This window comes from Eurosta solidaginis, chromosome 2 (genome assembly GCF_040869045.1).
Source record: "Eurosta solidaginis isolate ZX-2024a chromosome 2, ASM4086904v1, whole genome shotgun sequence".
In the NCBI taxonomy this organism is placed as follows: Eukaryota; Metazoa; Arthropoda; class Insecta; order Diptera; family Tephritidae; genus Eurosta; species Eurosta solidaginis.
Window position 1 is genome coordinate 240324672 of NC_090320.1, and position 14488 is coordinate 240339159.

The 14488-nt window shown below is 34.0% G+C and overlaps 2 protein-coding genes across 2 annotated transcripts in view; both read right to left on the bottom strand.

The window, feature by feature from the left end:
• The window catches only part of tkv (thickveins), a 929476-nt gene that overhangs the window by 211043 nt on the left and 703945 nt on the right, over positions 1 to 14488 (bottom strand). The window contains exon 3 of the mRNA XM_067767354.1: positions 10713 to 10781. Coding sequence (XP_067623455.1) covers positions 10713 to 10770 — 58 coding nt within the window. The 5' untranslated portion in view covers positions 10771 to 10781. The remainder of the gene's footprint in view (positions 1 to 10712; positions 10782 to 14488) is intronic.
• On the bottom strand, positions 5538 to 7959 carry LOC137242676 (uncharacterized). The gene is made up of 3 exons (XM_067769936.1): positions 7941 to 7959; positions 6950 to 7686; positions 5538 to 5549 (listed from the first exon to the last, which is right to left on the bottom strand). Exons 1-3 carry the CDS (start codon positions 7957 to 7959, stop codon positions 5538 to 5540), a joined length of 768 nt encoding a protein of 255 aa, XP_067626037.1.

The window sequence follows — 14488 nt, forward strand, 5'->3', positions numbered from 1 at the left end:
AGATCTTATATAAATGTTTGAGCTTTTATTGTGTAAAATATTATTTTATATACCTAACATCGTTATTTTTATGTATGTAGGTTCTCAACTAAGAGCTCCGGCAGAGATTGAATGCATGTCCTCTGACAGTGATGATGACGACGTACCTTTGTCTTTTTTGGCTAAAAGGGGTCGAATCACCGAGGAACCAAGGTGAATCAGAGCTTTCTCTACATAGTTCAACTACAACAGCCATTCCTTTCGTTGATACAAAAGTATCGAACAAAGATAAATATACTTGGAGAAATCGCCACAATCTCTGCGGCCAATTAGAATGGGGAGAAATTCAGGGGGCACGGTACCCTCAAAGTCCTTTATGTTATTTTGATTGTATGTTTGGCGATGGCGTAATAGATCTTTTGGTTACATACACCAATATTTAAGCCACTCAAAAAAACAAAGTTGGTAATGTAACGAACAGAGAGATGAAGTGCTCTCTGGGAGTTCTCCTTAATAGTGGATATGTTGTAGTTCCAAGAAGATACATGTATTGGGAAAAATCATCGGGCACTGATTTCGATATTGTATATAACACCATTTCAAGGGATATATTCACATTTATCATGACTCACCTTCACTTTTGCGACAACACTCAAATAGCTACCGAAAGCAACAAATTTGCCAAGCTGAACGAAATATTTCTCGATATGGCTCCTTTTGAAGAAGTTTACAGTGTTGACGAGGCTATGGTGCCTTACTACGGAGGACATAGCTGTAAACAATTTATCCGGGAAAGCCAATTAAATGGGGGTATAAGTTTTGGGTTAGAGCGACTAGATTAGGATATGTATTATGGTTTGATCCATACCAAGGCCACGCAGCAGTTATTCCATCGGCTTATAGACAGTTAGGTTTAGGGGTTGCTGTTGTTTTACGTTTTTCTGATTGTTTACAATTTTGTTACCCAGATGTGCTTTTTCACCTATTCTTTGACAACTTCTTTTCCTCTATACCTCTCTTTCACGAATTAGGTGAAAGAGGACTCAAAGCCACAGGAAAAATTCGCGAAGACCGTACAAAAAACTGTCTTTACCGTGCAATAAAGATTTCAAGAAAAGAGAAAGGGGCACATTCAAGTACAAGTCAAGTCAACCTGGAGATATTTTGGTTTGTAAGTGGAATGACAATAGTGTGGTGACTGTGGCATCAAATTCGGAAACAATAGAACCTTTACATAAAGCAAAACGATTTTCCCAGCAGCACAAGAAATATATAATGATTGATCAGCCAGCAATTATAAAAAGTTACAACCAAAATATGGGTGGGGTCGATAGGTCTGATCAAAACATTGGACTCTATCGTACATCTGTTCGTGGTAAAAAATGGTATTTTTCATTATTTTCTCACTGCTTGGACATGGCCACACACAATGCATGGCAACTTTGCAAAAGTAATGGAGGAGAGTGCGATCATCTCTTATTTCGGAGAACTGTCGCCAGAGGTATCTTGGAAACACATAAAAAGAGTGAAAAACGCGGTCCCTGTCCCACTCCTAGAACTTATAGGGAAACTTCACGTTACGACAAGATCGATCATTTAATACAGTACAATGACTCTCAGCTTCGATGTTGGATTTGCAAAAGAAATACAAACTTTACTTGCCAAAAGTGTAAAATCCATTTGCACACTAAATCATGTTTTGTAACCTACCATACTCCTAAATAGATAAACTGGTGACTTTTTTTTTTTTTTAATAAATTAAAAATTAAGTGAATTGAAATAAAAATGAAATAAAAGAAACCATTTTCAGTAAAATAAGTTGTTCCTTTGGTTGGAATAGGGTAAGATCGACTAACTTGTACTTGTATGGGCAGGTACCTACCTGCTTATTACTACTGATCGTTATAAAGATCCTAATTTTCAAAGCTTTTCAGAAAACCCAGATTTTTTTACTATTTTTCCTTGTTTACTAGATGCATTATGGTAATAATATTAAAAAATCACGTTGTAACTAGACAAAAAATAGTTTCAGTAAGAACGTAAACAAAAAACACAGCTATTAATTTAAAGTCATATATGGTTTTCACATTGCGCCATAAACTCGAGTTTATAAGCCATTTTAAAGTTTAAAAGTACTGTTAAACTCTTAAATGAGCCTTAAACTTGAGTTGATAACGCAATGTGAATGCTATATTAGCCGTTATATGAGCCTCACATCACAGAGTCAATAAGGCTGTACATAATTGGATCTGTGAGAGAGTGACAGTAGACGTAATTTATATAAGGAATGTTTTCCTCGCAATTAAACTTCGTACAATTTTCACTTTTTGTATTGTAAGACCTTTAATGAAAATACATATATAAGGTGAACATTTTTTTATGGCAGTCTACCCTAATCCTATACTTTGAGTATGTATAAGTACTTGTTGGATATTTCTAAATGACCTGCCGGTATAGATTTTTGATGCTGATAGGATTGTGGGATTTTGTCTTTAACATCTACCTTACACAAGGTGATACAAAAGGTTTTAAACGCCTACGCCTTTTTTACCTCAATAATGAGAAAACGGAATTTTATATGTTTGAGCAAACATAATTTTATGCTGCTCACAAACAGATTACCACGTTTTAAACAAAGTTTTTTTTCACTTGCAATCATAAATGCCACTAGCAAATTGTTAGCCTTCGGCTTATATTTAAATGTTGGTAAATAAAAACTGAAAAATTAAAAGAAAACTTGAAAAATATTTAAATAATTTTCAATTGTCAATAATAAAACTTTAACATATAAAGGGATACTCTAAGTTTTAATTTGATAATGTAGTGAATGTTTCATATTACTTCCTTTATAATAGCTGTGTTGTTTTGTTTTACATGTATATTAGGGTCATACTGAGTAATATTGTCCATGGGGCCATAGGTCTGAAATGAATTTCGAGCCTCCCTAATATTGTTAGAAAATTTTATATCCCAATCCGAATAGCGGCTCTCACAAATAAAATACATGAAAATAAATGTCAAATTCGGATTCGGGGTGGGATATACAATTTTATAACAAAATTTAGGAGACTCGAAATTCATTTCAGACCTATGGTCCCATGGACTATATTACTCAGTATGACCCATAGATTCAGAAACTGGATGTGCACCTGAAGTTTTTCCCCCCATTTTCCCCATAAAATTTGACCCGCCCAAATGTATATACATATGCACTCAAGCTTTATATGGACTGCTAAGTGTGTAACTTTATTTACACTTATGAAATAGATGCACAGAAAATTAGTACTGTTAAATTTCAGTATACATTATACTCAGTTGCAGGTGATATGTGTCTCTCCATTTTATCTCTACACTATTCTCCACTTCTATGACCGAAAATGATGTGAGTCTACTATTCATCGCAGCCGATTCAGCTATAGGTTATGCACTATGACCAACAGTGGTGCGTGTCTCCGCTATACAGCACAACTTGTTTTGTAGCGAGCTATTTAACACTGCTGCGAGTCTTCAATAATTGCTGCTAGATAGGTCTCCTAAACATTATCTGAGTGATAATAAGTGTTTTTTTTTACCCGCGAATGCAGTTGTATATACATGTAATAAAACACGGCTATGATGACGTTTTCAGGTTTGTCCACAAAGTTCAGTACAAAGTTGAGAAATATTGTGATCGATTTGTACAACATGATGGAAAAAAAACTTTCGCTCGTTGGCGCAGGGATCGTGATATTAAAAACAATCTCACACTCGAGTTTTAACTAACTTCTCTAAGAGACCTGAACTTTTGAATATTGCTTGAAGTTATATTAAAATGCAATACCACTGAAAAAATTTATACTAGAGAGAGCTCCAAGTATTTAGAAAATCCATGCAGAGCAAATAAAAACTTGAAACCTAACATTTAGTTCAGGCCAATCAGACATTTCAAACAAATAAAAAAATCTCCGCCAGGTGGCGCATGGGTCGGGACAATTCAAAAATGCATACGAGATTTTGAATCACTCGATAAGTTTTGCAAATTTTTTGCCACTTTTCACAAGTCAAAGCAAGTGCAAGATCTATCACAAAATGTTCCGATAGGGGGCGCTACAAACTTTAAAATTCACACATAATTAAGAAATAATGCAACAAAAGAGGAAAAAGGATAAGCTAGATAGCACGCATGCTGAAAAAGTTCATACGAGACCTAGAGTTTTGGGACCGACTTTTTTAATTTCTAAAATATTTTCTCAAACGTTTTGGTGTGTTTATTTCACAAAGAATTTTTGTTTGACTAAGTAAGAGAATACCGAATACTTCAAATCTCTAACTTAGGTAACTTCTAATGAGAATCAATATAATACTTTCGGGTCCATCAAAAGAAATGCATTTAACATATTTTACCATCTTCGAGAGGCAGCTACTCATTCTACTTTTTTAAGAATATCCATATGGTATATACATATACGCTCAGACGATTTTCAGACACATATCCATGTTGAAGACTTCTACAATCGTTACAACTTGCGTACAATCAGTTTTTACATCACCCTGTTATTCACCTTTAACTTCTTGGAAGACACACCACACCAAATACCTGAAGAACAACAAAAATACAAATAACTCTAATTCCTACAGAAAAAAAATGTTATTGTATAAAATCCCTTTTATATTCTTCATTTACTCCATTGACTTTAACATTTTATATATTTTTTTTTTCATGCTCAGTCTACACAAATAATTTTTAATGTTTTTCGATTTAGGCGACCAACCGTAGCCTGCATTTCTCATACACAAATCTTTGGCTAAAGAAACTCTGTCGTTATTTCGATTATATGTTTTGTTCTTAAAATTGCTGTTCCTTTTGTATATTCTTCGCACTGCTGGCTTTTTACTTTGAGAGTGTGTATCTGTTTTATGGTTTTTTTCTTTGTTTACTATTTGATACAGTTTCATGTTGTAATTGTGTCTAATGGGAACTGCCAGAATGTCTGGCGTGTCTGTTTCGACTTGGCGGGATACCCTTTGGCTATAAATATACCTATACAAATTTTAAAGAATACAAATATGTATGTAGAAAAATACATGTGGATACATTGTGCAGAAGTGCTTAAGTATTTAGAGTATATAAAATTGCTATCATAGCATTATTCATATCTAAAAATACAACTGTAACAGTTCAATAGGCACTTCACATATAAAGACATTCTTGGAATCAGAGTCACATTTCAAAGTTAATACCGCAAATAATATAAAGTATAATGAATTCATTCTATCAACTAATGAACGTTATTATCTATGTGAGCAATAACCGTCTAAGTCCTATGAAATAGAATGTAGTGAACTTGGGTTGTCATTGCACGTGATCATAGCACTATGGCCGAAATTGCGATTTTAGCGGCAAAAAATACTTCCCGACAAGCTAGCTTCACCAAATTTGGTGTGTAGATTTCTAATGATAAAAAAATCGATTTGAGAAAAAAATGGGCGGGCCACGCCCCCTTTTTTCAAAGTAGTGGCAAAACGTACTTCCTTTTTTTTAATTCATAAATTTATAATTTTAAAGAAGTTGTAAATGCTTATGGATTAATCTGAAAATAACAAAAACAACATACATATTCTCGAAAGATATAGGGCTTAATTATTCATGGTCTGTTTCTTCGTTTTCAGCCGCTTCTAACTCCAATGAATAATTATTTATCGACTCTAAGCTTACATCAGAATCATAACTATAATTGCAGCTGGAGGCTTCTTGAGATGTTGAAGGTAATAAAAGTTCTGGTGGCAATTCAGGCATTTTAAAAAGATCAATGACTTCTCGAGGAAAAGGAAGTTTTTTTGAACTATTTGTACGTTCTTGCAAACATAAACTTGAAATATATGGGTCAGAGCTATCCATAGCTCTATGATACATGTCAAGTATGTTGTGCACTCTTGAATCCTTTCGAGCGTGACCAGTTCGATCTTTTTTATAATATTTGTTTCGCGCCTCAGATGCATTTTCTGCCAGGACACCTACGGGTACTACTGAAGCCTCAATTATTTGTAACGAATGTACAAATATTTTGTGTATTGTGGCAGACATAGAGTACCATTCGTAGTTTTGGAAAAATATTTCACTAGTTTTAATGCAATGATCACGAAACCTTTGAGCATCAATTTCAAATTCAGAGGAGAGAGCAATTAAGATTATGTGTAAATGTTTCAAAAAATCAATATTTATACCAGTAATAGATGCTAAAAGGTCCGAGCGAGAAAATGCTCTTCTAGCTGTGTTGCCATCGTTGGTGTTGCCGCTGCCATTTGCTTTCGGCTTATCGACATGAAGCCCCATTTGAAGCAAAAACTCTTTTTGAATTTTTTGTTTCTTTTCTGCCAGGATTCTCTTCTCTTCTGTTCCACGAACTAGCCATTTTTTCAAATATAGCTTGTATGAAAGATTTAAAACAAACTCGAAACTACGAATCCACGCATGCAAAGGGCTTAATCCATATTTCAAAGATTCGGTCTTCGGTTCAAAATTAGGAGAATCAAAGTTTCTTATAGTTCGAAATTCCTTTGGACCGGTATGACAGATGGGACATTGCTGTGCACTTTTAGTCTCTGTCAACACATTTAAGACTTTCCCATCTATTGATGTCATATATAAATTATATTTTACTTTAATTTTTTTCCCATTACTTAGTGTGTATTGTAGTGGTTTCAACTCCTCAATCTGTTTCTTTATGTTGTGGTTTTCAGTTAAAATGTGCTCTTTTGTTTCTTTAACAAACTCCACTTTTAAAGGTCTACAAAAGCGTACTGACTGAGGTGTACGGTTTAGCCAAATGTTATACCCTGCTGATGAAATTATTTTTATTGGAATGACTGATGTCACAAAAAGGGAATGATCGAAACTTTCCGAAGTATTTTCCACAAATTTTTGTTTAAGCAAGCTGTGACCGGTAGGACCATCAAACCCGTAGCTCGAAATTAGGATCGATTCTTCAACATCCATTGTACACAATACTTCATCTTGATATTCAAGAATTATTTTAGCTGTGTGGTCTAACAAATTTTGCAACGACACTTCGACAGAGCTTTCATTCGCTTTGATTTCATCCGGTCTACATTTCAATTTGCTTTTATAAACTTTATCATAAGTCGGATAAATACTACAATTGTGTTTTATGTTTAATTGCCGCATATTTGAGTACACCTTTTTAGTTAATCCGTTTTCTAACACAAACATTAGAGCTTCATCAGGTGATACTGGCGTAAATTCTTTATGGCTAGTATTAAGAACTTCTCGAATTTTGGATGGCCGATTTGGAGATATAGCAACTTGTTGTAGGACAAATTTAAAATCCTTTGCGTGGGATTTTTTGGCGGATATAGAGGCAGCATGAGCTAATAATTGCACATTGTCTCCTTGCTGGAAAGCTAATTCGCAGCTATCATCATACGTCAGTTTTGGTCGCCCAATTGTATTAATCTTTTTCGGTATTACAAAAATTGTTTCTCGACTCAACCATTTATTATTATACTTTCTAAATGCATTCTCATTTCTGGTTTGTTTATTCCATTTAAGTTTAATAAAATTAGATAAGTTCCGAGCTTTAGTACATATCAATTTACTTAATTCACTGTCAATTTCGTATGAAATCTTTCCTTTTATGTAATTCGAAACATTCCTGTTGTTTCTCAACCAAAACTGAAATATTTCAGAATTTTTGAACCTGAGTGTTTCTAAAAAAGTATTAAAAATTCGTTCATTAGCAGTCAAATGCATACACTTTTACCATGACATAAAACTTGAGTTTTCTACAAACAATCTCATGTAAATAGTTCCAATGACACTTCAAAACATTTTTAGTTTTACTCCACGAAAAACGATAAAACTCTTCAGAATTTCACAATAAGATACATACAAAAAACCACCAAAATAAGTACGAAATAAAAACATTTAGCAAACTATATTTGTATATAGTAAAATTACTCACCTCGAGTAATAGAACTCATATTTACAAAGTTTTTTTACAAGAATATATTATTAAAAAACAGTTTTTAATTTTATAAAAATTTTGCTGCTTCACTTGTATTAACACGTACTAAAAAATTTGTAAACATTACCAGCTGTTTGTACATAAACAGGGTTGCCAACAGTAAATTTTTTTTTAGTTTTTTCTTATCAATATGTTGGGTATTGAACACCATCAAAATAATTGCAAAAATTTAAATTTGAAAAATTAACTTTTTGCCGCTAAAATCGCAGTTTCGGCTATAGTGCATAGGTATAAACTGGTGGCAGGCGTTGTTCTGCTCGAAACAATTTTCTTACATTATTATATTATTACAAATTAATATGTATTATCTATAAAATACAGATCCAAATTAAAGACTTTCACCATAAAACTTGCGCCATTCCGTTTCTCCTAATAAAATTGTAAACAATCGCAATGATGTAACCCTTAACTTACAGTAAGCTTTAGAACTGAAGATAAAATGTGAAACATTAATCAAGTGCGAAAAAAATTTGAATAAAAACAAAATATATTAAAAATCTTATTTAATGGCAACCACTCATATGAAGCAGTCGGCTGAAATTCAATTATAAACAAAATTCCACTTAAATATATATTTTTATATCGGTTGGCAGATAATAAAAATAAAAGATAACAAAATATTAACCGGAATATTAAAAAGGTTAAAAAGTTAAAAACAAAAAATATTGTGACGAATATTAGTATCACTAAGCGATACTACAACAGTTTAGCGATTCGAAAATTTGCAGAAGATGTAAAATAAACGGAGTTTCTCTAAATTCGTTACAATATATATATTTTTTAGATAAATATTGAACGGTATAAATATAATTTGCGATCAATTTTACGTAATCATTTTTCGCATACAGCTTTTCAATACACCTTCTTTACTCGCCGTCGGTGTCACGTACAGTAGCATAAATCATCCGAAGAACTTTTCTCCGAGCACTACAAAGTATATCTAATTTTCTCCCGGCGCCGTCTATGCTTCCTAGTCATACAGCAGAACAGGTATGATGAGCAGCGACTTGCAGAGAGAGCATTATTTTTGTTTGTCGATAGAGAGTTCTGTACTTCTATATACTTCAGAGCTGAAAATATTTCATCGACTAAATTAATCCTTTTTGTTTCCGTTTGGTCAAAAATATGTCAAACTAACGTAGTCTAGCTAAGGCCAATGAAAACTGTAACTAAACTTTTTATTTAAATTTCTTCCCAGCTTTGTATGATGTAATTCACAGCAGTTTCATAAGAGTGTTCTTCTCTGAAACCAGATTGGTTCCAGATAAGGAATTAATTTTTTATTTATTTCATTGTTTAATACTAAGTATTCGATAAGTAACTTATCGGTCTTCCAAGAGCAGAGCTGCTCAACTCATATACACTTATAGCACTTGTGTTTTTGTTTTACCCTTCAGAAACTAGGCACGTATACAAATTCACACTTTGAATATAAAAAAAATGTCACAGCACTTCCATATGCCCTCAGATATGTATAAATTCGATTAATATGATAGTGCCTGAATTTCATATGAAAGAAAAAGCACTTTCATATGAAGCCAAGGCGCTTCGGTTGATATTCAAATTTACACTAACAAATTGACAACAAAATATTTTAAAAAAATATTGTAGCACTGAGAAAATGTTTAATTCAAAATTTATTCATTAAGGGGACCATCAAAATTCTTTACAGATTTAGAATATTTTGTTTTTTAAGTTTTAGTGTACATATAATTTTGTATATGTATATACTGAAAGAAATGGTGCTAGTAAAATCAGCAAATCGGTTCTGTTGTTCTTGACTTAACGGAGATTCGGTGAAATTGATCGAATTATGGTTAATTCGACCGAGTTCTTTGTCAAGCGAACAAATTAGTTTAGTCATTTCAATAGCAGAGAATTTGTCGCTCTTAAGTTAACAAAATTCTGTTAAATTGACAGATTTTTAACCAATCTAACTGATTTTTTTGTTAACACAACTGATCTCACTGGTCATTTCAACAGCGGTCAACAGTCAATACATGAGCAAATTTCAAAGAGAATTTTACGCTTGCTGCGCTCTCTACTTTGTACTTATATATGTTGTGTACTATATGTATGCACATATTTACGTATGTATATAGCGGCCGCCGTGGTGTGATGGTAGCGTGCTCCGCCTACCACACCGAAGTCCCTGGGTTCTCACACCCCGGGCAAAGCAACATAAAAATTTTAGAAATAAGGTTTTTCAATTAGAAGAAAATTTTCCTAAGCGGGGTCGCCCCTCGGCACTGTTCGGCAAGCACTTCGAGTGTATTTCTGCCATGAAAAGATTTCAGTGAAAACTCATCTGCCATGCAAATGCCGCAACATAATAGGTACTTTCGTACAAAGCTGTCGCAACAACTTTTATTGTTCATTTGACTACTAAAACGGTCAATTACGAATCAATAATTTGTGCGCAGTTGATTCAACATCTTGCTGCGATGGATAAAAATTTACAGAAATTTCGGTTGAATTGACCCGTAATTCGGTTGATTTTACCAATCTATTTCTTTCAGTGTATTGTGATTTGCACTTTAATATACAAAATTGTGAACAGCTCTGTCCAAGAGTATCGATTTTTATTCTTCTGTTTTGGTTCAACAATTTGCATCATTCCATAAAAGCCCCAGATAACTATTTCATTTTTTTTTTCGTTTTTGTTTTCATTAGAAATAACTTTAATCAAAAAACTCTCATCAAACTCACCATTCATGTGTTTATCCTCAACTTTTGTAGCATCAACGACGGTGGTGTCAGTAGCCATTACTAGTTTACCTTTAAATAATTAAAAACGACATAAATTTATAATATTTATGGATTTTTTTTTTGTTTTAATATCATAATTAAATTTTTCAATAATGAATACATACTTATCTAAAATATTACAAAAACAAATGTGTAAGTCAGTAGGAAACTATATTTTAATTAAATCGGATAAGCGAAAAAAACAAAAAATATTATTGAAATAATCTAAAAATTATGCATCACAATAAATACAAAAGATAACTAATTATGTTGGCGCCAGACTGGTATAATGTTGTAATAAAAATATTTCTGATGTTAAATTAAAGCCAGAAAACAAATTGTATGCTTTAATTAATTATAAAAAATAAAGCGAAACAAATGTACAATAGGTATGCGGGATGAAATTCCTTTAAATTTGTAACGCGATGTTTAAAAAAACAAGTGGGATTGATTTTTGTGAAAAAATTTCAAGGCGATAATTCCTCGGGCCTGCGTATTCACAAATGGCTGATAAAGTGTGAACTTAAACCGAAGGAACTTACGCTATTAAAATCGGGTTTTTTGATCTTGAATTATAAAACACTTGGTCAAATCGACGGTAATATGGTTAATTCAACCGACTTTTTTGTCAGGATAACAAATTTGTCCTGTTAATTCAACAGTAGACAAATTGTTGCTCTCTATTTAACAATATTCTGTAAAGATGATAGATTTTCAATCAATCTAACTGATTTTTCTGTTAAAATAACTGATTTCATTGGTAATTTCAATATTATGCAAATGCATCAGCTAATGCTCAGTATTTTGTTTTTATCATGCTGTCGCACAAACCTCTTTCATATCGACAGCCTTCACTATTATTCTAATGTCGACGAAAATCTGTTATTTTAAGAGTTTTTATTTGTCTTCCCATGGTGACAGTAATAATTGTTAAGTTAACAGAACTATGGCTTATTATTTGTTGATTTGACTGTTGAAATTGTCCATTCACAATCTACAAAGTTAGTTTAACAGCCATTTGATATGGATAAAAATTTACAGAAGGTTCGGGTCAATTGACCATTAGTACGGTTATTGCTTTAAGTTTTACAAGGGTAGATATGAAACTATACGGGCTTAACTGTAAAACTAGGCCGTTTTTTCTCACTTCCTCTTTCTCTGTTTTTGTTCATTCCCCACGTTCTCATCTTCACACCGGTAGGTTTCTTATGTCGGTTGGAATGCAAATGCCTAATCCACCATCATAATTGCTACTCTCTTAGCAACCGTGTGCATGTGGACTTAGAAAGATTCCTTTTCGAACCGTCGTCTGCATCACCGTACACGCATTTAGGATCTTCGGCTTTTTTTTAATCTGTACAGGTATTCTTTGAAGTACCCATGAAGCTAATCTTAGAGCAGCTGCTCGCTGTACAGATGCTAGAAGTTTACAACGGTTCTTCTGCTGAAGTGTGTTTGCCCACAGTTCGTAGCCATACAGTAACGCGGATAGGGTGATGTCCATTAGCAGCTTCCCTTTACATTCTGTTGGTCCACAATGTTTGCCTTCAGGCTGCTTAACAACGATACCTTTCCGGATCTAAGATTTCTAATGACAAATATGCAGCTAATCTTAATCGCCTTTCTCCAGATCCAATGTTTGTTATGTTAACGAGGATCAGAATTCCAAAAATTTAAGGCAGGTGTTGGCTGACCAGGAAGGTTTAACGTAGTCATATGAAATCTTTCCGTGATGGTTGGGCTGATACCTTAATTATGCTATTTTCCGGAGCGTATCGTCTTAATAACCGACAGAGGACCATCAAGACCGTTAAAAGTCTACAAAACTTTCGGGGAGTCTCTTTATCGCTACAAGAAGAAAAAGAACAGCCAGAGTGCTGAATATGTTCTACTCAATGTCCTGTAATGTATTGTTAGAGCAAATACTTCAACTATTGTATAACACAGATGGGTTCTGCTGAAACCGAGGACACATTGCGCCATATTAGATAGGTGTACTCTTGTCTTGAAGCTTCTATGGGAACGATACGGTTGCGACAAGTCTTTCAATAGCACGCCTCGTTTGTATGAAGGATGTCTCGCACTATGAATGAACTTCATATCAGAGAAAAGGAAATATACTTTTCATACATATCTTCGTTCATGATGATCTTAATGATCTCACGAAGCGTTTCCATAAGCTTCGAATTGGTATTAACATACTATTGTAGATGAACACTTTTCGCACACCGCAAAACTCTTTCATCTATATTCAGAACACGAAAAATAAAGATTACACCGATAAGATTTTATAACTTGTCGATAGCAAATCGATAACACGCCGAACACAATCCGATAACAAATCCACAATAGGGCGCTTAACTATTAATGACAATTCGGTAACACGCCTATACTAAATCAATGTGTTTTCGATAGCAAACCGATAACGCATCGCTACAAATTGATAACCATTCAATAAAAAACGGACAATTTATCGATAACGATTTTTTTAAATTTAACTTCGATAACAACTTGCTACACCTCGTCGCTATGTTAACATACATATATATTTTAATTTCACTGTTTGACATTGACTCACACAGTACAGAGCGTGAAAGAGAGTGAGCTTTTAGGAGCATGTGACTTTTCTCAAGCAGAGCCATTTTTGAGTCATGGTAAAACTCTCGACGGACTGTATGGAGAGAGAAGTACCTCCCAGATATTAGACCAAAGATCACCCATCTTCGGGTTTTAATCAATATTGATTGTTAGATAAACAAACAAAAACACAATTTCTTATACCCCCAGCGGGTTAGTGGATCAGAATATACCCGCGGTAGGTATGCCTGTCGTAAGAGGCGACTAAAATACCAGATTCAAGGGGCTGTGTAGCGCAACCCTTCAGGTTACCAGCGCAATATATAGCTTCTCCAAACCCAATTGTCAACCTCACCTATCCGCGGCGAATCCTGTTTCACTAACAGACGAGGCTCTGGCGACCCCAAGCTCCTCATGGAACTTGGGGGTGGGGAGGAAGGGAATGGCCTGAAGGTTTAATGTGGCCACATAAGTCGTTCACGAGATGGTCGGGCTAGCATGGTGATGTGGTACCGGAGCGTACCGGATCTGTATCCGGCAAAGGACCATCACATCGATAACACTCCCCAAAGCCTTCGAGGAGCAACCTTAACGCTACAACAACAACAACAACAATTTCTTATGATCAACGTTGCAAATTATTCGCCATCCATTTAATGGCGGGAGGGACTGGGCGGAGGGGAATCATTCGAATAAGAAATTGTTAATTATCAGAATGAATATGCTTGTAAGTGAATAAATTGTAAGATTGTGTTACATATGTATCTAAGAGACTATTTAAATTTTAAATACGTTCGTTTGTAAAGCAATTGCCTTTTATTTGAGTTGCTGTGAAGCCCTGCAGGAAACCGATTTTTTTAATGTATTCGAAATAAACCTGGTTTGACATCTAACATAAAAGTCGCTTCCTTTTTTCAATATCAGATCATATGGGCAACCTTATTCTTAAAAACCTAAAACCTTAAAAAAAATAATGAATTGTGTATGAAATTAAGCAAACCAATCTCAAAAACATTTTCAAAAAATTTCGAAAATTCGAAATCTTTTATTTTTTTATTTTTAATTTTTAAAATTTTAGCCCAGTAAATTTTAGTCTAACTAAGTACAAGTACTAAGTCTTTCGGAATTTATATTGATTTTCGATTAATTTTTTCCCGAAG